This window comes from Cyanistes caeruleus, chromosome 1 (genome assembly GCF_971803275.1).
Source record: "Cyanistes caeruleus chromosome 1, bCyaCae1.hap1.1, whole genome shotgun sequence".
NCBI lineage: Eukaryota > Metazoa > Chordata > Aves > Passeriformes > Paridae > Cyanistes > Cyanistes caeruleus.
Window position 1 is genome coordinate 150,510,197 of NC_141701.1, and position 23,213 is coordinate 150,533,409.

General features: G+C 43.4%; 1 protein-coding gene across 5 annotated transcripts in view; it reads right to left on the reverse strand.

Moving 5' to 3' along the window:
• Positions 1-23,213, reverse strand: part of OBSCN (obscurin, cytoskeletal calmodulin and titin-interacting RhoGEF) — a 173,886-nt gene that overhangs the window by 103,238 nt on the left and 47,435 nt on the right. For 3 of the 5 annotated variants that reach the window (XM_086867180.1, XM_086867170.1, XM_086867184.1), the window contains 19 exons: positions 23,075-23,187; positions 21,921-22,074; positions 20,447-20,608; positions 20,212-20,316; positions 19,284-19,550; positions 18,458-18,727; positions 17,401-17,667; positions 15,669-15,935; positions 14,103-14,369; positions 12,953-13,222; positions 12,072-12,338; positions 11,000-11,266; positions 9,124-9,396; positions 5,164-5,430; positions 4,021-4,287; positions 3,160-3,423; positions 2,356-2,622; positions 1,766-2,029; positions 570-836 (listed from right to left, as the gene is read on the reverse strand). In XM_086867180.1, the coding sequence (XP_086723306.1) occupies positions 570-836; positions 1,766-2,029; positions 2,356-2,622; positions 3,160-3,423; positions 4,021-4,287; positions 5,164-5,430; positions 9,124-9,396; positions 11,000-11,266; positions 12,072-12,338; positions 12,953-13,222; positions 14,103-14,369; positions 15,669-15,935; positions 17,401-17,667; positions 18,458-18,727; positions 19,284-19,550; positions 20,212-20,316; positions 20,447-20,608; positions 21,921-22,074; positions 23,075-23,187 (4,545 nt within the window). The remainder of the gene's footprint in view (positions 1-569; positions 837-1,765; positions 2,030-2,355; positions 2,623-3,159; positions 3,424-4,020; positions 4,288-5,163; positions 5,431-9,123; positions 9,397-10,999; positions 11,267-12,071; positions 12,339-12,952; positions 13,223-14,102; positions 14,370-15,668; positions 15,936-17,400; positions 17,668-18,457; positions 18,728-19,283; positions 19,551-20,211; positions 20,317-20,446; positions 20,609-21,920; positions 22,075-23,074; positions 23,188-23,213) is intronic. The other 2 variants (XM_086867200.1, XM_086867191.1) reach the window with 1 other exon arrangement.

Below are 23,213 nucleotides of genomic sequence, written 5' to 3' on the forward strand. Positions count from 1 at the left end.
GGAAAACAAGCATTTTCTCCTGAACTGACATACCCTTTCAAAGATGTCAGGTTCAGTAAAAATCAAAGTTCTCCCTGAGAATGGTTGTCCTTTCAAAATTCTGGGCTTTACACAGAACATCAACTGAATTCCATGACAACTGGGCTGTAAGTATAAAAGCACTTTGTTGTCTCAGGAATGGAATATGGGCATAAAATTCTGTGGAATAACCTAACCTTTTGGGATTAAAATCCCTCAGACATAATCCCTTTGAAGCAAACCCATTTTTGTCTTGAGCATAATGGGAAGTCTAATAAAGGATCTTTCAAGGGGAAAGCAAAACGATGGCCCCTAATTAAAAGAGTGGCAGCAACCCTGGCTGCCTTACTCTGAGCTTGGACACCGATACCCCTCTCGTGCCACAAATTCCAGCTGCACTGATGCCAATGGACACATTTCAGTGGCATCAGTGAGCTGTGGATAAAAGTCTGGCTGGAGAAGGAGATGGGAGTGAATCCAAGGGTCTCTCCAAAGGAAGAGAGAAATCAGGGGAGTTACTTTCAGGATGTGCCTAGTTTTGTTTGTTTTACCATGAACTGTTAAAACTGCCATGGTCTGCTGGTCTCCACACACACAGGAATAATTCCCAGCATCCGCCGTGCCTAGATTTTGGATTATAAGCTCAGCCACGACACCTTCCCGCTTCATTTTGTATTTGTCACTTGGCTTGAGGGTCTTGAGCCCCTTCCTCCACTCCACGTTAGCAGCAGCCTTGTTCAGCTCGCAGTGCAGGGAGACACTTTTACCCTCTGTGGCTTCTTTGTCCATGAGTCCCTTGGTGAAAAGAGCAGGCAGGACTGCAGAGCAAACACGGACATGGCATCAACCCTAGGAAAGCCTGAATCCATGACTTAATCCCTCTCTTATCTCCCTGGAGCCACCAGACCTTCTTGGTCTCTTCCTGGATTTAGTTCCTCCTCAAATTTTATTCCAGCCTCTAACCCTTCAGAAGATCATTCAGTCTAATTTTTTTTTTCCTGTCCTCACACTTTAAAACTTTCTGTAAAATCGAGTCAATCTGTAAATCAGTTGACAAGCCAACCACCCTTTACTTTACACACCACAAAATCAAAGACACAAAATTAGAGATTGTATTTCAATATGAGACCCAGAGCATTTTGTTTCCCCTGAGGAAAGCAGGAGTTCTACAGAAGGGCCTGATCCATGGCACTGTCTGAATTTTTATAAATAAGAGTCCCTTAAAACAGAGCAGTTGCAAACATGCTGTCAGTTTTTTGCAGAAATAAAATACTTGCTTGGGAATTATTAAGCCAAAATTGATAAAAAAAGAGCTGGGAATAGCAGGAGCATAAAAAGCCTATTTTTTATTAAGATTGTCCTTGTGTAGCATACATGGATGAAAACTTGTTCCTCTTGGAAGCAACAAGTGCCACAGGCTAAATCACAAAAAAATAAATATTATTCCCACTTTTAGGTCAGTTCCTATGGGAAAACTTCTAAACAAGAAGCTATTCTGGACTAGGGAGGTTGTGTTGAGTTGGGAACCTGTTCTCCACTTGTCTTTTGACTAAAGCACCTTGGAAGCACTTCAAGAGGGCATCAGGTGAAAGGAGAAAAAGAGAGAGGGAAGAAAGGATAGGAAAATTAATCAGCAGAAAGGAGGATTGGAAGTACACAGGGATCAGAGGAAGCAGAAGTAAGAGAGGAAGAGATCTTGGAGTTGCACAGGTTGACTTGGAACACACGCTGAGAATTTCTTTTTTACCATTTACTGCCAGAGCAGCTGTAGTCTGTCGGTCTCCACACACACAGCTGTAATCCCCAGCGTCTCCCAAATCCAAATCCTGGATTGTCAGCTCCACAATGGGACCTTCCTGCTCTATTTTGTACTTTTCACTTGGCTTGAGCACCATATTCCCCTTTTTCCACTCAACTGGGGCTGATTTGCTCAGTTTGCAGTGCAGAGTGACTGCCTCCCCCTCTGCAGCTTCCTTGTTCATCAATTCTTCTTGGAAGAGGATTGGCAAGGCTGAAGGATGCAATACCAACAGAGAAGGAATGAAATGAACTGGTGTTACTGGGCTGCAGTGTGTACACTCAACCAAAAATGCTCTTTTTCTAGGTGGGTACAACTGAAAAAGGGGGTAAAACCTCCTAGAGGTGAGAGAAATAAATTAAACAATAGATAACATACAGGTGCTGCCTCAAGGTAAAAAGGCACAAAGGAATATTCTCCAATAGAGTGAGAACATGAAACCCCTAAGAAATCCCACTGAGCAAGCTCTGGCTGACCAGGAAATGCTGCCAAAACTGCTACATTTGGGGTTTAAAGAGAAATGTGGGTAGGAGGGTTACCATTCACTCTCAAAGCAGCTGTGCTCTCCTGCTCTCCACACACGCAGGTGTAGCTCCCAGCATCCGTCAGGTCCAGGTCTTGGATAACCAGCTCAACAAAGCGCCCTTCCCGTCTCATTTTGTATTTCCCATTTGGGATCAGCACCTTCCCGTCCTTCCTCCACTGGATGGAGCCTCCTGGCCGGCTCAGCTCGCACTGCAGCGTCGCTGTCCCGCTCTCCGTGGCCTCCTCGTTCCTCAGCTCTTGTTTGAAACGGACTGGCAGGGCTGAGAGATGCAGAATGGAAATGGATTGCCACCCTAGACCCCACTCAGAGGCTGAATCGTGATCAATTGTGTGTCTACCCAAGCCTTACTCCAACACCCTTATCCTTAAATGCACCCTGTCTTTTTTTGTTGGATGGTAAAAGAAATTCTTTAGCAAATTGTTCTGTGGGAGTCAACAAAACCATGATCTTGGCTGAGATCATGCATCAAGGGAGACAAACTCATTCTCATCATTACACATGATGAACCCTCTGAAACAGAAAATCCCAAAGAATCTTAGGATTCCATGGTAATTCAGGAAAGCACACGTGCAGGATCACATCCTTCACTTGGGGGAAGGTGAGAACACACACACACATCCAACATGGGGTATGATGAAATGGGGACTGGGGACAGGAGTGACATGAGAAAGTGGATAGAAGAAAGCAGTGGAAGCAGGACATGAAGGAAGCTGTTGTGAGGGAACGTACAGAGAGGGGGAGGGAAGAGGTGGACAAAAACATTCCAGAGTTTCACAGGTTATTTCTGCCTTTTTACCATTCACTGACAAGGCTGCTGTGGTTTTTTGGTTCCCCACTAGACATGAATAGTCTCCAGCATCCTTTGGCTCCAGGTCATGGATCAGCAGCTCAGCCACGGTGCCCTCCTGCCTCATCTTGTACTTGCTACTCGCCCGGAGAAGAGTTTGCCCCTTCCTCCACTCCACAGGGGCCTCTGTGCCCAGCTGGCACCGCAGGGTGGCTGTCCCACTTTCCACAGCTTCCACAGGCTTCAGCTCTTCCTTGAAGAGCACGGACACTGCTGAGGAGTGAAGCATTCTCAATTTACTTCAGGCGCATCGTCACCACCTGGTGACCTCACACGGGGCTTAAAGCCAAAACAAATTCAAATCCTCTTGGCACACACAGCAAAGAAGCTCTGACCTACCTGCACCTCCAGGAGCCTGCTGATATTTACAGCAGCAACAAGAGTTTTGGACCAAATGAAAAAAAGAACAATTATTTCCCAATAATTAGAACATCAAAATAATTACCCTTCTGCTGCCAAAGTTGCTGGTCACAGACATGCAAAAACTTGTTGAGAAAGTGGAGAGAAGAATGGAATATTCTTTAGTAAAAGGTGTAGCTGAGACCTTTCTTACATCTTAGAGCTTGGACAGTCACCTCTATCCAAAGCACAAGAGACATTTAATAGGAAAAAAAATAAATTACTTTATCAGGTGCCTTTGATTGATATATTTTAGCATGAAATTATCATCCCAGAAAACGAAGAACATGATGAACCCAGAGCTGCCTTGTGTTTGTGCTGATCCCTGTTCTCCTGAACACTCTCTGAAAGCGTCCAGGGGACACAGCAAGAACAACAACAAATGGTCACAAGCAGGTGTCTCATTCCTACCATGGATTTTGACTTGGGCTGTGGTCTGCTGGTCTCCAGTGTCACAGGTGTATCTTCCCGCATCTTCTGGCTCTGCATTATGAATCACCAGCTCTGCCACTGTCCCCTTCTGCTTCATTTCATATTTGGCACTTGCCTGGAGCGTGGCTTCTCCCTTCTTCCACACCACGGTGGCATTGGCTTTTGTGAGTTCACAGCGCAAGGAGACGGATTTCCCTTCTTCCATATCTGTGTTCTCCAGGGCTTGTTTGAAAAGGACAGGCACAGCTGGAACACAGAGCCAGGGGTTAGGACAGGTTGATCTGTTCTACATCAACTCCCCCCATGAGAGCTGCCACCTCTTAAATCCAGGCCTTTCCCAAAAGAGCAGAGCAGCCCTAGGCCCTCCACTGGCTGTGAGGCATCAAGGAGACTCTGCCTGGGAGCAGGAATAAATCTCTCCCTCTGATGTTACCACCTCACTGTGGATTCCTAGAAATGTGGAGGAAGCTTCTTTTATTAATAAGAAAGACCTTTTCAGATTCCTCTGGGCACCATCACCTAATGAACTCCCTGCTCCTGCAGGGCTCTGAAATAACATTCACATCCAGCTTTCTGCTCCAGCAGAAATAACATTTTCCTGCTTTCTGCTCCAGCACGTGCTACTAAAGGCTGTGTATTTGTTTAAGGGCAGTGGAGAGTGGAGATGGCATCTAAGAGTCTTTGAAAGGCTGTTTTGTGGAGTCTGGAGTCTATTAAATACTTGACCACCTTCAATTTTCCAGGGACTGGGTTTATGTTTTCACATCCTTATGCTTCAGTGCTACTGGTCTCCACCTCCAATTTCAGTTTTAATCACAGCCATGTAAAGCAGCTGGTAGAGCAGGAATTACAGCACAGAGAAAATTAATCCTCTTCACTTATTTTTTTTTTTCCCCCCCAGTGGACAGTTACATATTGAAAACCCCAGACACAGAACATGAAATCACATGAATAAAATACATTTTGTGCAATACAATAGGTGCCTACAAGGGTGCAATAATACCTTTAAATTTTACTTATTAAAGATGGCACCAAGAAAATGAAGTGTTATGTGATTTGTTTTTGTTTAACAGCCCTATTAAGCACTTGATTAAGTGCAGCAATATCTCAGATTGTACCCACCATTCACTTTGACCTGAGCAGTGGTTTTCAGTTCCCCAGCACTGCAGGTGTAGTCCCCAGCATCTACAGATTTCACATCTCGAATTATGAGCTCTGCCACAGTCCCTTGCTGCTTAAATTCGTACTTCTCACTGGCATAGAGAACAGTGTCTCCCTTCATCCACTTCACTGGGGTACCAGGTTTGCTGAGCTCACAGGTCAGCCTGACCTGCTTTCCTTCTTTGGCTTCTTCATTTTGGAGCTCTTGCTTGAAAAGAACTGGTGTTTCTGAGAAAAGGAATAACACAAATGTTAAAATAAACTCGTGAGGTTGGAAATTAAATTTCTCTTTTAGCATCAGACTTGGTTTTTGAGACAGAAGACCGCAGGAATGAAAAAGCACTAGCAAAGAGTAAACAGATTCTGACATCTCACATCTGGCTGCCAGCACTTTACAGCAGCAAAAAAAAATTGAGGCCAGATGCTTATTTTGTTTTTAGCCACTATCTGCACTGCTGAAGATGCTGCTGCTCTTACTGCTTTCGTTATCAACATCAGAGGCAGATGCTGCACTGCAGTTAATGACACAAACTGTGCTGCACATGGCTGCTCAGAGCTGGACCACCAGCACAAAAAACATAAAACTTCACTGAGGTCAACTCACACACAGCACAGAGCACACAGAAGAATGGCAAAGCACTTTCTGTCGTGACAGCAGCATTGATTTCTCATCATGAGAGACCCCTACAGTGTATTATTTTATCCAGCATGAACACAGACTTAAAACACAGAGCAAACACAGAGAGGGAAGCACAGCTGAACGTGACAGGAGATTCCCCTGCAGGCTCTGTCACAGCCTGGGATTCAAGGCTTTAAGGTGAGCTAGAGCAAGGAAGGCACTTTTGGGAGGAAAAATAAACTCAACTGAAATGTTCAGATTAGGGAAAAATAAATACTTCTTGAATTGTGCTGCCTTAAGAATATACAGGTCAGCTACTGAGCCGTGATGCACTTAACCTGTGGCTGTTGGAAATCTACACCCCATTATCCTGTCCCCCTTTTACCTCCAGTTTGGGACACTCAGTGTCCCTGAATTTCTATTTTCTATTTTTGCATTCTGCTATTCTGATAGATAAAGGAAAGCTTTCCAATAGTACAATTTCTTGTGGACATCCTTATGATTTGAGTCCTTGGCCTGAATCTCTGTGTTTAAATCCTACATCCATCCACATCCTTCCCTGTGAGGGGAAAATTTGGGCTGTTGTGGGAACATTGCAAACGTGGTTCTTTCCTAACAGAAAATTTTTCATCCAGTTCCCACTGCAGCCAACACAGATCTTTGTTTTGTGTGTAATGGATATTGGGCAAATATCCTTGTGCTACAGAAAGCGGGATCATTAACAACCAGCTCTTCTTTATTCCATCATCAAGGTCTTCTCCTTCTTGCACAGCCTCAAGTTGGTTCTTTGTGCTCTAGAAAAATCCTGTAGGCAGCTTTTCCTCCCACTCAGTGCTCTGGGGTTCAGGCTGACCATTCCAGCAACCCAAATGCTTTTTTTGTTCATGTTGACTTCCCTAATCCAGATGCAGCTTCTGATCAGTCCATCCCAAGTGTGTAACACCAGCTGCACACAGGACATCCTCTGGTCTGGATAAACACAGCCTGTGCCTGTAAAATCCTCCCTGTACCTGCTCAAACCTGTCCAGGAACCAATTTAACTCACAGAGTGATTTAACTCACAGAGCCAGAGCTCCTCCTAAGCCTGGGACAGTGACTCAAGATGGGCAGGAGCAACTGTAAGGTGATATTTGATGAGCCTGGTTCTGAGCTGGATGAGAACCAACCCATACCTAACTCAGAGTTAAAAGACCTTCTAAGAAGAGAACTTTTGCCTCAGCTCAGACAACAGCCCATTAGAGCACAGAATCAAAGAGCACTTTGGGTTGGAAGGGCCCTTTAAAGCTCATCCAGTCCAACCCCCCTGCCATGACCCAACACATCTCCAGCCAGATCAAGCTGCTCAGAACCCCATCCAACCTGACCCTGAATGTTTCCAGGGATGGACCATCCACCACACCTCTCTGGGTGACCTCCTGTCGTATTTTATCACCCTCATTGTAAAAAACTTCTCCCTTAAATCTAATTAAATTAACCCTCTTTTACTTTAAACCATTTCCCCATGTCCTATCAAGCAGGAGAGCACCTCGTGGTGCTCTTTGGGTACATTTCTCTGAATAAATCTGGCTGCCTAAAGCAATTGCACAGACAAATGTGGGGCTGTGAGTTCCCTCCTTGGAGAGGGCATCACTGGAGACAGCTCCAGGAGCTGATCCATGGTTTCTGTGGATTACCTCCTAGACTGGGGTGCTCTCCTACTGCTCCCTTTTTGGGGTTTGGAATGAGATGATCTTTAATGTACCTTCCAACCCAAACCATTCTAGAATTCCATGATCCTTGGAGGCACTAATGTTTCTCAGAGCTAGAGCCAGGTCAGGTGAAGGATTCTCCTGTTTCACACTTTCACCTCCCTGGCTGCTGTTCCAGATGACTTGATGGGAACACCTCAGTGCACACCACTGTTCCTTTTCAGTGTGGTTTCATGTTTTTTATTATTATTTATTTCAGTTAATTACTCTGGGCTTGGTGCAAGGACCCAAATCATCACTCCAAAAGTTCTTACCCTTGACAGTAATCACTGCACTGCTTTTGTCTGCTCCAGCCTCACACACACATCTGTCACTGTCTCCCTCTTCTGCCCTCTGAATGACAAGCTTGGCTCCAAACCCTGACGTCCTGATGTTATATTTGGAAGAATTCCTAAGGCTCTTCCCATCTTTGCACCCCTTCTCAGGGCTGTCTGATCTGGAGGTGTCACACTGAAGGCTCACATCCTCTCCCTCAGTGACTTCTGTGTCAGCCAGCTCTTTTGTGAAGACACAGGGCTTCTCCTGAAATAGGAGATTCTCCCAAAATAGGTGATCCATATAAAAACCATGGATCAGAAGAGGTGTGGATTCTCAGATCACAATTAACCTGTGAGATTTGGATGCAGGATTGCTTGTATCAAAGCTATAGGTCAGGGTTAGTAACAAATAATTGGGTGTTTGTGACTATAAAGCCCTCAGGAAGGCACCAGTGATGATGTAAAGTGTTGTTTAACTATCAGATGATATCTGGGAGAAACTGAGAAGAAAATATTCCTGCTGAAGAATATAAATAATTAACCTTTTAATTTTTTTCCCTCAGGAAAAAGAAATCCATTTGTATTTCTGCAGCTTAGTAAAATTTGGGGAAATTTTCAACTCTTTTAAGAAGAAAATTTCTTAAAAATAAATGTGGTTATTCTGAAAAAAATGAGATTATGATCTGTCACAGAGAAAACTGTGTGTTTTATATCTCTGGGCAACCAGAAGTATTTATATTTCCAGCAAGGAAACATCTCTCTAATCCCACATTCTTGGGCTGTCTGGCATTCATTTTCTGTCTTTGCTACCAAACACTGTTGTTTTACCTCAGTTTAACTTTTCCAGAGAAAACAATCCATTGTCAACAATGACTTGCAGGGACCACATGCAATGTTGCCTTTCAAACAAAGAAAACTGAATTTAAAACTTAGTTCTTGTCCCCTTTTTTTTTTTGTTTTTCATTGAATTAATTTATTTCTCCTAATGAATCATCACCTTGTCAGCTTGAGAAAAACTGAACGAGGCATCCACTGTAGCATCACTGCATTATAACATTCCCATCTAAATCCATTAAACACCCCAAGAGTTGTCCAGGATTACAAAGAGTTCATTCTCCAGCCATAATTTCATTATATAATTAATGTTACCCTTGAACATGTACAGATATACAATGATGGTGCTAAATTTGCAGCATTTCTTCTTTTTTTTTTTTTTTCCACCTACCCACATTAACCCCACTTAATTAATTAATCCTACTCATCATTTCCTCTCCTGCTGTTGTGATGATGGATTTACCTTTAACAACCAAACTGGCAGATGTTTTCTTATCACCAGCTTCAAATGTAATGACCCCCGAGTCCTTCAGTGAGAGCTTTTTCAGCGTTAGCAGGTGATATCCACCAGGCTGGGACTGGATCTCATTAAGTTCATTGGTATGGAGTGGGGTTTTATCCAAAAACCACTGCACTCTGCTATAGTCTACGGGAGAGATTCTGCACTTGAACTTGGCAGATTCTCCTTCTAACACAGTGACATCCTCCAGGTCTTCTGTTATTAGCACTTTCTGGCCTGAAAGGAACATAAATACGTCAATTACTGGAATCTTCAGTTTCTGCCGTGAAAATCGACAAGGAAAACTCCCAAGATTTCCCGCGTGAGCATTTCAGGTAAGAAATATGTTCAGGACAGAGGAGATTGAAACAGATTTCCCCCAGTATTGACCACAAAACCCTCTCACAGGAAGATAATATATACAGGACACACATCAAAATTGTGTGAAGACAACTTTAAAGCACCAGAAAACATAAAGCAGAGCAAATAGCCAGTGCAATGCAAATCCAGGGATGTAAATTTTGTCTTAATGAATTCCCTGGAAAGGTTGGAAGGATGAGTCTCTGACAGCATTATTGGGCTCTAAATGTCGGCAAGAGATGATCTCTCCCTTGACAACCTGCCTGATTTTCTACAGCAAAAACAACTTCCTTTCTATGGGATAGGACCTTTGATCCCACACCTTCCTCAAGTTCAGTCCAACCCTAAACACTGTGGGAAATGGAGAAAATGTCTGACTGTGGCTTTGGCAAAAAAAAAACCCAAAAATCTTCCCTGGAAACCTCCCTATAAATATAGATATAGATAGATACAACCCCAACTAAAAATATATATAAAAATATAAACACACCTACAAACCTCACTATAAATATATATAAAATAAGGTTATCATTGTATACAAAAATATTTCTGATGTTCCTTCTCCTTGTAAAGCCGATACAGGGATGAACTTTAACGTTCGTGACAGAGAAGTGTTTTTCCGCTCAGAAAAGCTGGTGTTAAAAACTGGTGTTAAAAGCTGGTGTTAAAGCTGGTGTTCAGACAGCTCAGAGCCTGAGGTTATGATGGGGATTAAACATATTTCTTTGCTCCTCGAGGATGCTGTAGCAGATGATCAGAGGAGGAGCCTGACTTTACCTCCTTGTCTTTAAAAGCTACAATAATTTGCGAGTGGACGCTGCTGCTGCACCTCCATCTGACTGCTCTCGAATCATTTCTCCAGAGGGCAGGGTTAAGTGGGACACTGGGAAGGAATTAATCTCTGTGAGGGTGGGGAGGCCCTGGCACAGGTACCCAGAGCAGCTGTGGCTGCCCCTGGATCCTTGGAAGTGCCCAAGGCCAGGTTGGATGGGGCTTGGAGCAGCCTGGGATGGTGGAAGGTGTCCCTGCCATGGCAAGAGATGGGTTGGATGAAGTTCCCTTCCAACCCAACCCATTCCATGATTCTGTGGACCTTTCTTTTTATCCACCACCTCTTAGAAACCACTCCTGGGTAGAAGAATCAAGGAGAAAAACCTGAGGACAGGATAATTTTCCCTCATTCAACAGCAGGCACTGGAAATCACATCCATTTTGCATTCACAGAGGAACATCAATCTCTCCCCTCACATGAGCCTTTGGGGGGTTTAAATCACACCCAAAATACTCCAGGTGTAATTGATCCAAACTGTTCTGCATGTCCAGCTCTACATTCCTGTATTTTTGGCCACGTGTTCCTGCCACCATGAGAGAGACAGAACCAGAAACCAGTGGCTCTGCTGCCCTGCTGAGATACAGCTGTGCCTGTGCATATTTCCCACGGCAGAAAAGGGATGTACAGCCCCATTCCTCTCACCCATACCTTGCACAGTTAGCTTGGCTCTGGACTGGGAGTCCCCAATGTCACATGTGTAAGTGTCACTGTCACTTTTCTCCAAGTTCTTTATGGTCAGCTGGAGGACTTGTCCTTTCTGTGTGATCTCGTATTTCCTGCCAGCCCTGAGCTCAGCCATGCCTTTCCTCCAGACCACAGAGGATGCAGCTCTCTCACTCTGGCACACAAAAACTGCAGTTCCGCTTTCATCGACTTTCAGGTCTGAGAGTTCTTTGACAAAATAATTGGGCTTTTCTGGAGGGAAAAAAAGAAATTTAAAAAAAAAATAATGAGACAAATTTATTGCCCAAACTAATCTTGAGCATCCAGAGTGGTTTTGGATCCCCTTTGCCCCATCTCACAGAATCATCAAATTAATAATCATGGAATCATTTAGGCTGAAAAAGACCTTTAAGGTCACCAAGTCCAACTATTAACTTAATTAAACCCTGTCCCCAGTAACCACATCTACACATCTTTTAAATCCCCCCAGTGGTGGTCACTCCACCACACCTTTGGGCATCCTGTTCCAATGCCTGACCACCCTTTCCATGAAGAAATTTCTGCTAAAATCCAATCTAAACCTTGAGGCCATTTCCTCCCATCCTATCAGATGGAACATAGCTAAGATCACCAGGTTCCCCTCCTGTCACAGGGCATATCAGGTGAAATATCTCCAGGAAAGTTTCATGCCATGGTCCATGTACTGGTGAGGCCTCCTCTTGCAGACAGTTTTCAGCACTCATATTCAAAATAGAATAATTCAAAATAGAATAATTCAAAATAGAATAATTCAAAACAGAATAATTCAAAACAGAATAATTCAAAACAGAATAATTCAAATCTCCAATTTTGATTGGCTTGTTACAGAGCCCGTAAGATTGTTCAGCATCCAAAAGGTGTTTTTTCACATCTAATTTTTTTAAGCTTTTAATCAATGATTTTTTTTTTTTTTAACTAAAAATTGATCCTGCCCGGGGAGATGGAGGAGAAGAAATCTCTCATGGTTGTAGATATTTACACCCAACCTCTGAACCTGCCAGCTCCACCCTCCACTGACCTTGCACTGTGATCCTGGCTGTTGTTTTGGAGGTTTCTGTCTCACAGGTGTATTCCCCGCTGTCCTTGACGGTGGATTCATGGATGATGAGAGTGGCCAGTGTTCCCTCCTGCTGCAGCTCGTATTTCTGGCTTTTCCGGATTGCTTTGCCATCCTTGTACCACCTGATGTTCACATCAGCTTTGGACAATTCACAGCTCAGGCTGATGTCCTGCCCTGCTGGTGATGTTTTATCCTCCAGCTGTTTTGTAACCTCAGTAGGTTTTTCTGCAGACATTTTAAAAAAAAAAAAAAAAAGAAAAAAGAGTTTTGAATGAGAATCATCTCTATATGTTTGGGGTTTTTGCAATTCAAATCATAGAATCACAAGAATGGTTTCAATTGGAAGGGATCTCAAAGATCACCCAGTACCACCCCCTGCCATGGGCAGGGACAACTCTCACTATCCCAGGTTGTCCCAAGCTTGTCCAAGCTGGCCTTGGACACTTCCAGAGACCCAGGGGCAGCCACAGCTGCTCTGGGCACCCTGTGCAAGGTTGGACCAAGATGATGGAAAGTTCCTTCCAACCCAAACCATTCTGGGATTTCCTGATTCTGTGGAAAAGGACTAACTGCACATTATGAACTATGTCTGAAAATTACTAATTCCTTCTCTCCACTGACCACCCAGGAGCCTTGGGTGATTATCTCTGATGCACAGTCTGGGCTGTAATCATCTGTACACATTACCTAGTGCAGTCAGTTCTCAAATATCTATTAAAAATTTCAGCATTTCACTTGTTTTTAAGCAAAAATCTCAGCTCTTCAAGGATCACAGGGAAGGTTGCTGTTTGCTGACAAACCTTAAGAAAATACACCCAGAGCTTTTCTGATCCCATTACCTTTCACAACCAGAGAAGCCTTGGAGGTGAGACCACGGGCAGTGAAGATGACTTCCCCAGTGTCATCAGGGATCACATTTTTGATACTCAGTGTGTATTTCCGACCTGCATTGGAGGCTTTAAATCTCCCCCCACTTTCCACTTTCCTCCCATTCAGTGTCCAGTTGAAGTCGTCAATGCTTTCATGGGACAAAATGCACTCAAAAGTGCAATCTTCTCCCTCCTGGATTTCAGTGTTCTTGAGCCGTTTGGTAATGCCAATGTTCAGTTCTGGAGAACAAAAAATTACATTAATACAAGTTAAAAATGCTTTCATGATTGACATGAGTAGATTAATGGTGTTTTTAACTCATACAAAGGGTTTATCTGCTAGACTGGCAGGATACAGCTGCACTCCTTACAGGTGGCTGTGGCATGGGAAGGATTTTTCAGACTCATCATTTTTCAGAATCATCTGAAAGTTGCACAAAAAAGCAAAATGTGAATCTCCTGGCTGTGGTCAGGATGGACTGAATGAAGAACAACTCAGTGGGGCAGATTCAAGATTCAATGAGTGAGAGAAGATAAAAGCCACAAATAAAAAAGCCTCAGGGACAATTGGTGAGGTTCTTCTCCATGCTGACAGGAGAAATAGGATGTTTGAATTTTTTGACTTGCTACTCCTGGTGTTCAAACCAGGCAAATTCAAAAATTTTCTCATTAGCATTATGAGTTTAGAAGCCATGAACCATTCTTTGTCCTTCAGGCTGACACATGGATTAGAGGACAGGCTGAACAGCTGGGTTCCACAACAGATATTGTTGTCCTGCTTTTGTTTTCCTACAATGGACTCTGAGTCAATAGCTCAAAATATGAAACAGGCTGCTTGGGGGATTTTTTTGTCATTAGTTGTGATTTTTTTGGAGAAATTTTTGCTTTTCTTGGAGGATTTCTGCACTTTATGGATGTTCAGGAAGAAAATATTGTCACTACCTTCCTGACACCTGATTTTCACTTAGAAACCCCAGATATACTTACACCAAAATTAACAGGGATTGCTGAGACATCACAGTATTATGTGAGATTTGTTCAGGAACAGGTGAGAACCCAAGGGACCAAGCCCAACCATATTTTTAACACGCCTTGAGATGCCACTGTCTGCAACACTTACCCTGAACGCTGACCTTTGATTTGGCAACATCAGTGCCGATGTCACAGGTGTATAACCCCGCATCTGTCTTCTCAAGGTCATGGATAATGAGGCACAGGGTCTTCCCAGACTGTGTCTCCTCATACTTCTTGCTAGAAGTGATCTTCACACCATCCTTCTTCCAAACAGGTTTGACCTTCTCTTTGGAGACTTCACATTCCAGTTTGATCACTCCTCTCTCCTCACCGAAAACGTCATCCAAGGATTTCATGAAGACAGCAGGTTTCTCTGAAGGTCAAGAGGCAAAACAGAACAACCAGGATGTTTGGGAAACTTTCAGTTGCTATCAAATATTTAGAGACATTAATAAATCCTTGGCAATATTGCTGGTACCAATGCAGAACTTAAACCAGTGTCACTCTCCAGCACCCCCAAGTGCTTCATCCTGCTCTCAATGCTTCATTCTGCTCCAAATCCCTTCATCCCAAGATTGTGTTGACACAAGGGGCTGCCCCAACCCAGCTGTAGCTCGAGAGCTTCACTTCTTGCGTGTGTCCATGTCCCTCTGGGTGTCACCTCAACCCTCAGGCATGCAATACCCCACTCAGCGGGGGTGTCACCTGCGCACTTACTGAGGGTGCCCAAGAATGTGCTAAACCACAGAAACTCAGTTGTGTGACTGAACTTTCAGACATATGAAGGACAGCAGGAAACTGTCTTCTCATGGTTGACTGAATCCAGCTCCAGAACTGATGTATTAAAAACCACAGAATTATAAAATTTTCTGAGTTGGAAGGGACCCACAAGGATCATCCAATCCAACACCTGCCCCTGCACAGACATCCCAACAACCCCCTCCTGTCCCTGAGAACATTATCTAAACCCTCCTGGAGCTCTGTCAGCCTTGGGACCACGATCATACCCTGAGGAGCCTGTTCAGTGCCCACCACCCTCTGAGGGAAGAACCTTTTCCTGATATCCAGCCTAAACCTCCCATGACTCAGGTCCAGCCGTTTCCTCAAGACCTGTCACTGTCCACCAGTGTGAAGAGATCAGTACCTGCCCTTCCATTTCCCCTGATGAAGACATTGAAGACCTGAGTGAAGTCTCTCCTCAGTCTCCTCCAGCTGACCAAAACTGTCACCCTGAGAATCAGGCCTTTCAATATTGTTTTCATAATTTCTAGCCACTTTCCCAGGAAAGGAACCATAAACATAGGTGTTTATACATTCAATTAAAGATGTGCCTTTTGATGGACATCTCTCACAGCCAGTGTGGTTGGGAAATTGGTGACGTGACTATCCAATCCCTGGTCATGGTCAAAAATGTATCAATACTGAAAGAACAAATAAACTTCCTTCTCCTTCCATCTCACTTCGAGCTGCATCTGTATGAATCATTTTGTGTCAGACAGTGACACATAACCTCAGCTGCTCCTCTCAAGACTTCCCCTCCAGACCCTTCACCATCCTCATGGCCCATATTTAATAGCTCAGGTTTTTTTATCCATTAATCATGATTGCCCCATGGATTTGGTAAATAATGGCTCATTTGCACCCTTCATTCAGGAGCGTGATCTGGACCCACCTATCACCTTCAGCCTCACGGTCTCTGACACCTTGTCTGACTTCATTGTCACCGTGCCAGCATCCTCAGGCTTCACCTGCTTCATGGTCAGTGTGTAGCACTTGCCAACGCTCTTGATGTCGTTGAAGTTGTTGGTGTAGAGGAGGGTGCCATTGAGGAACCACTCCACGTCCTCGTCATCATGGGACAGCTCACAGGAGAACACAGCAGAACTGTCCTCCTCGATCTCCACGTCCTGCAGGTGCTTCAGGACCTCTACATTGCGGGCTGAGGGAAACCAAGGGGCATCGTCACCACCATCACCATAAATCAGTTGTTATCACAAACAATTTCATTGAAGTTAATCAGAAGATTTGTTCTGGTCTCCTGAACACCTTCGGTCACCACATTTTGCTTACTTGGTTCTGCATTTTCTCCAACAACAACAAAAAATCTATTAAAAAGACTAATCAAAGTTGTCTAGAGCCCTGTGTTCTCTTTTTATAGATAAATCAGTTTGGAGGTTTTGTTCATGTTTCATCTAAAAACAAGTAATTTTTTTTCTAAAATGATGTTACAGTGACCCAAGCATCCCACAGAGCTCCAGTCCCTGTGTACCCGTCACTGCACACACAAATGCATTTTAAGTGAATTGTCCCTCGTTTCCAGGGAAATTGTGACACAGAAGATGAGATGAAGACAATGATTTTGGCCACAAAGGCAAAATACAAAGAGATTCAGCAACTTGCTCAGGTTTAGGAAGCAAGAGAATTTTGGTTCTTTTCTTTCCCAGTCCTTGGGCAGAGATTTCTCCTTGTAGCTTCATCACTTATGGAATGCTGTTTTCAAGGATGAGATAACTCTGAAGAGGGGTTGGGACTATTACTTGAATTTAAATTTTTTTTTAATATATATTTTTGTTTGGATAGAACAGAGTCACAGAATCATTTAGGCTGGAAAAGACCTCTAAGATCGAGTCCAACCATTCCACCAGCAGCTGCCAAGGTCTCCATGAAACCACATCCCCAAAATCTTTCAATCCCTCCAGGGATGGTGACATCACTGCCCTGAGGAGCTCATTTCAGTGTTTGACAACACATTCAATGAAGAACATCTGCAAAGCCAAACTGCTACCAAGAGCTGCTCCCTCGACTTTTGGAAATAGTTCTGTGGCTCAGCTCCAAGTCTTGCTGGCAGTGACACAGTGAATATCTTTTCTTGCAGTGTCACCTGAGGGGAAGAACTAGCTAGAAACAGTTCCACGCCCAGATGGGGTAGAGCATCACTATGAATAACAATTGTATTCAGATATATAACAATAGTTATAAAATATATATATATATAGAAAGTAGACAAATGTATAACTGATAGAGAAACTGACACAGCAGTCAGGAAATGAAAACCACAGCCAAGATCACCAGAATCGGAGGCCTGTAGCAGTTCAGCATAAAGGATATTTTTAGTTAAAAGCACCAGAGGTCTAATTCCTTGTATGAAATGGACAATCATGTGTCTTGACAAACGTTAATTTGTATTTCACCCACATGGTGCCCTCCCACACACATTACCAGCTTCACAGCAAGGGATGGATTTCAGGGTTGTGGAATCAGCAGTTTGCTTGTGACACTGATTTATATAAAATTAGAAGGTAACTGTGGGGATCCACCTCTCCTCAGGAGGAGGAACCCCAAGTGAAACAGAGAATCACAAAGACCAGCATCAGGCCAGCCTTGCTGCTGCAAACCTCTCGTACCTTCAACGCTCAGCGTGGCTTCGGTCTCAGCGATCCCGGCCCTGCACTTGTACACGCCGGCATCCTCAGGCTTTACCTTCATGATCTTGAGCTCTGCCGAGTACTGATCCCGCTTGATTTTGTACTTCTCCGAGGGCTCAATGAGCACTTGGCCCTTGAACCACTTCACGTGCTTTGGGGAAGGCCTGAAGTCACAGGACAGGATGACTGAGTGTCGCTCCAGGACGGTCTTGTCCTCCAGCTTCCTGGTGATCTGGATGTGGTAATCTGCAAAGCAGGGGTGGGGAAGAAGAATGGATCAATCTAAAGAGGAGGAAGGTTTTAATCTATATTTCATTCCTATTAATTTCACATGTGGCTTTCACAAGTGTTTTGTGAACTGGTCAGATCCTGCTACAAGTGTCTCTAACAGAGTTTGAGGCTACAACAGCAAGATGATCTATAAGAAAAGCTGATTTCTGTAAGATAATACTGTTTATTAACCACCAAATTCATGGTCCACTTCTGGCTCAGTGCTTGCTGAATTGCTCTCTAATTGAAGTTTTCATTCAAGAGCAAATTAAAGACAAAACAAGGACTTCAGGACGTGATTGGAGAGATTTACCATGGTGACAGTAGAAGATAAAAAGCCTTGAGGCTTTGTCCTAGATCAAGTCAACGACAAAATGAATTAAGTAAATGAGCTATCAAACTTGTCTAGTTCAGAAATGGGACAAAATAAACTCTCCTGGCAAATTTCATCTGTTTTGTCCTCCTTGGTAAAGTCAAGAGAATAAAAATAAACCAGAAACCAGTTTTAGCTTGATAGATTTGAATACCAGGGACACCAAAGTCATTTAATCAGATCCCTTCCTAAGACATTTCTGGCTCTGTTGGTGCGTCTACCATCGCTTCCAACAATTTCCAATTGCAGCTGGGAGCTAAACAGATCTTCCAGGTGCACACACAGTCCTAAGAACCCAGAGTAGAGAATATTTATGACAAATTACTTTCCAGGTACTGTGAGAGGGAAGATCTTTGTTCTCATTCACACGATATATATTAAAAATCTCATTACCTCTGACAAGCAGGTTCGCTGTGGATTTGGATTTGCCAATGGAGAACTGGATGGTGCCTGTCATATCAACACTTGTTTTTATTATTGTCAGCCTGTGGATGGTGCCTTCCTGCTGCATGATGACGTTTCTGCCAGCCTGCAAGGCTGCTCCCTTCAGGAACCACTTGGCAGGTTTCACAGATGGAATGGATGTCTCACATTCAAAATTGGCTTCTTCAGGCTCAGTCACATCCTCATCACACAATTCTTTTACAATGTTAATGGCTTGCTCTGGATGGAACAGAGAGCAGGGATTTAGGAGTCAGGAAAGCTTTTCCATTATCAGTCTGAACACTCATGACATCTTTTCTGCGCTTATGAACTCAAAAGGCCTTAAAACATCTTTTATATTCTGTATAAAAGCAAACAGATATTGCTGGTCACAGGCCAGAAAGTGAATCTCTAGCTCTTGATTCCTAGTCCTAATCCTAAAGTCACCTTCCTATCCTGATACCAAACATGTAGTGCTATAAAATGGAAAGGAGGGCTCATTGGAATGCTGGTGTTGATAAAAGGAGCTGCAACATTTATCTGAAAAACAGGCTTTATCCAATACATTTGATAAATATCTCTGGAATGGGAATTTCCTCATTTTCCTTAGGGAAATATACCATATATTAATTTTCACGATGTTCCTGTGTGTAAAAGGATTTACCAGTGGGCTTCAGAATAAGTAACATGAAATAAAAATCCTTTTCAAGCAGCACTGTGTTTCCAAAGTAAACAAGTGAATCAGCCCATCCTCCTCCCAGTGCATCCTAGGGGTGAAAAAAAAAGGGGCTTCCACCTTCAACGAAGAAATTAGCAGTGGTTTTGTCATCGAAGGCGTCACACGTGTACGTGTCCTCGTCTCCGTAGTCGGCGTCGTTGATGATGAGTTTCCGATAGACGCCCTCGCTCACGATTTCATATTTCTCACTGGGGTGAATTTCCACGTCCTTCTTGAACCAGCGGACCTTGGCATTGGCTCGGGACACCTGGCACTCCAGGAAGCCCCGGTGCTTCCACAGGGCGATCTTATCCCGCAGAGGCTTCACGATCTTTACGGGCAGCTCTACAAGAGCGAAGGAAATGGAGTGTGTGGTAATGTCTCCATAAAAACTCATCAGCAACAATTCTTTTATTTTCAGCAGTTTGGATGATGACAGGAATCCCCACTATGCTGAGCGATCAATTAACAAGTTTAATTAGTAAGAGCTAATTAAAGGGAAATTTTTCCTCCATATTTCACCACTGGAGTGGCAGAACTGCAGAAGTAACAGATGGTTTCCTCAACACCCCACAGCAGTGCCACGGCAAAACCAGGGGCTGATCTCCAGTTTCCTGAGCTCCTCAGCAATGTGTTAATTCAAACATCTTCCTTTTCTCTCCTTCTATCACCTTGTTTTAGTTAAACACACCCAAAAATGCTGGGTTGTGTCATAACATACACCAAAAAGTGAAAATTCAAGGAAAAGTCAAGCTACAGCTTTTTGTCCCTCAAATTTCACACACAACTTTAAATGTCTAAAGGTGCAAATCCAACCTCTCGAGACAATTAACTGGAATTAAGCCAAAATCAACTCCCAGCTGATATTTATCAGGCAGTGAAGCAAGCAGGTTTTCTTTCCCTGATCACTGTAGGACTTTTTAACCTTCACATCCAAAGTGAGGGAAGTGAATTGGTTTGTAATGTGAGAGAGCAGAAGCAGTACTGTCACAAACAGCAGAATTACCTTTTACAGTCAGCTGAGCACGAGATTCTGCCTTTTCTGCCACGAATCTGATCTCAGCCGCATCCTCAACGTGGACACGCATGTAAGTCAGGGAATAGCTCTTTCCTGGGGACAGACACACAAACAGACTCAGCTCAGCTATCCCAGAGCAAAACCCTATTTTCTAGTCTCCCATGCCAGCCCCTCATCCAACCCACCCCCATTCCAGAACAAAATCCCCCTTTTTTCCTCCTACCATCCTGCCGCATTTTGATGTTGTCCGAAGTCTTCAGCTTGTTGTCATTTTTGTACCACTGGGTTTCGACCTCGTCGTGTGAGATCTCACAGACAAAAGATGCACTCTCGTATTCATTCACTTCCACATCTTCCAGTGGTTTTACAATCTTGATATCTCGGGCTGTGAAGACAGAAAGACAAATATTTATTTGGGGGTTTCTCCCAAAATGAGTGGGTAGGGTGTGTTTACTTTCTGCATAATTACATGGAAAAAAACGGGTTTGTGTTTTATTTTAGAGCAGCCTTTCTTCCCAGGTAGTTTCTCTCTTCAACACAGTGAATACTTTTTATGGCTGAACTTTACTGCAGGAGGATTTTATAGATGCTGGAACTTCATACAGGTATTAATGAAAGAAATACACATATTAATGAAAGCAAATCAGCCAAGAAAAACTAAACACAAGTCTACAATCTTAGGTCATTATAAACTTGCCTCATTCATGCTTCTCTGCATGCTCTCCTCTGTTTTACAAAGGAGATATCTTTTTTCAGAGTCTCCTGAACTGAGTATAATCCTCTTTAACTCCGCACCTTGGCACTCCTTTTGTCAGAACTGATCTATTTATCTGTGCTACTGCAGCCCTTTCTTTTTGAAAGAGAAGGCACTGATACTCCTTGGATCAGCCTCAGAGGCAGAGCTGAAATGCCAGCAGCAACCCACCCCTATCCCAAAATCAGGGAGAAAAGGGGGAATTCAACAGAGCAATGGTTCAGATGTTCATGAAGATACTGCTGAACCCAAGTGGCCACATGAGGACAGCATCTAGTAAGCAATGAGAAAGATGCTCTGTCTCTCACTAAGAAAAAGCTGATCTGATTTTCAGATGCCCCTTTAGAAAATAACATTTGCCAGGGCACAGCAGAGCTGTCTGTTGAGTTATGTGCCTTTATCTCAGAGCTTATCTCGGGTGCTTCAGAGCCTGGTGACAAAACACACCTGGTGCTTCATCAGTTGCTCAGTGCAACACTCAGATTGAAAACCTGCCTCGAGCACAAAGGAGAGGTGCAGGCAGAAATAATGACCCTTTCCTTATGATTTACAACCTAAAAATTAGGGCATTTCTTGAGCTCACACCCAAGGCTTGTCCAGTACCTATTCAGGCAAAGTTCCCCTGTGACAATGGTGCCACCAAACCACACCAGCACCAGACTCTGAATCCTTGCTTTGGGCCAGGCTGTCCAGTATTTCCTGATGTGCCAATCCAGAAACACCATTTGGATTCCAGAGAACAGAAATCACTTATGATAAATGGAAAACTGAGTTAGGACCTCTTCCAAAAATACTGCAAGCACAGGACAGCTTTGCCAGCATTTTCTCACCAGGAAGAGAAATTTAACCAAAATGAGCAACTGTGAAAAGCTCACAAAGAATTTCTTGGTGTGTAGGCCAAAATGCTGCAGTAAATGTATTTTCCTACTTCAACTAAACATACCATGAACCTTTAGAGTAGCTGATGTCTTGTCTTCAGCTGCTTGACATGTATAGGTTCCCTGGTCTTCATATTCACACTTGTGAATAATGAGGCTTCTCTTATTTCCTTGGGAGATAATCCCAATGTTTTTACTTTGCTGGATCTCCTTCCCGTCCTAGAAGGGGAAAAGGTCAAAACAGATCACCCTCAACTCCTGTGCATCTTCAGTGAGCAAAACAGACATTCAGATCTGTGCTTATTTAATCCTTATTGTTGGACTGAATGGAAAAATATGTTTAAAGGAACTTGTGTTGAATATTCATCGCAGGGCAAAGATTTCAGGTAGTTGGAATGGCTGCAGAACACACAGAAATTTTGGATGATCTCAGACACCTTTTTGAAGGCTTAAAACACCATGCAATGTTGGCAGTGAGTCCCTTCAGACATAAATGGTTTCAAACTAAAAGAGGGTCAAATTTAGACTGGAAATAAGAAGATTTTCAAAATGAGGGTGGCAAAAGGCTGGCTCAGGTAGCCCAAAGAGGTGGTGGATGACCCATCCCAGGAAACATTCATCAGCAGGTTGAACAGGGCTCTGAGCAACCTGATGTGATTGAAGATGACCCTGCTCATGGCAGGAGGTTTGAAATGAGCCTTCCAGCCCAAATTCCACCTTGAAGAATTGATGCTGCCCCAAATTAAGGGAAGTATCAGCTTTGCCCCAAGGGAAGTACATGAAATGCCAGAGATGATCCCCAAAATGACTCTCTAGGGAAAAGGAACTGGATTGTCGCTGACAAAGGAAATTGAAGCTTCCCTTTATGTCACATTTCCCAAAAAAGGCTGTAAATCCTGGGTGAATACTGCTCAGTGTGGAGTGAAGCACAAGACTGCAGATCTGTAACAGCAGTGCTCACATTCTGTACAACACTGGAAAAGTTTAATTTTCAATACAATATGCAAATACAGTAAATAAAAACCCAAGAGTGATAAATTGGGAGAGTAAATGAACATAAGGACAAGAGAGCAATGCTAAGGGCTTTACTGCAAAGACTTAGGCTCATATTCCCTGAATTAAATTAAGTTGAATTAAATGAATTAAGTAGAATTAAAGGCTCCCATTTCCATCCAGAGAAGTCAGAAATTAAAATATCATAATCCATTAAGTGCTGTACCTTGAACCACTTCACGTAGGCATTGGGTTTGGACAGCTCACACTCAAACGTGGCCTTGAGTTTCTGAGTTACATTGACGTCTGCCAGAGGTTTGCTGATCCTCACAGGTAATTCTGGGAAGGAAAGAGAAATTCCAGTG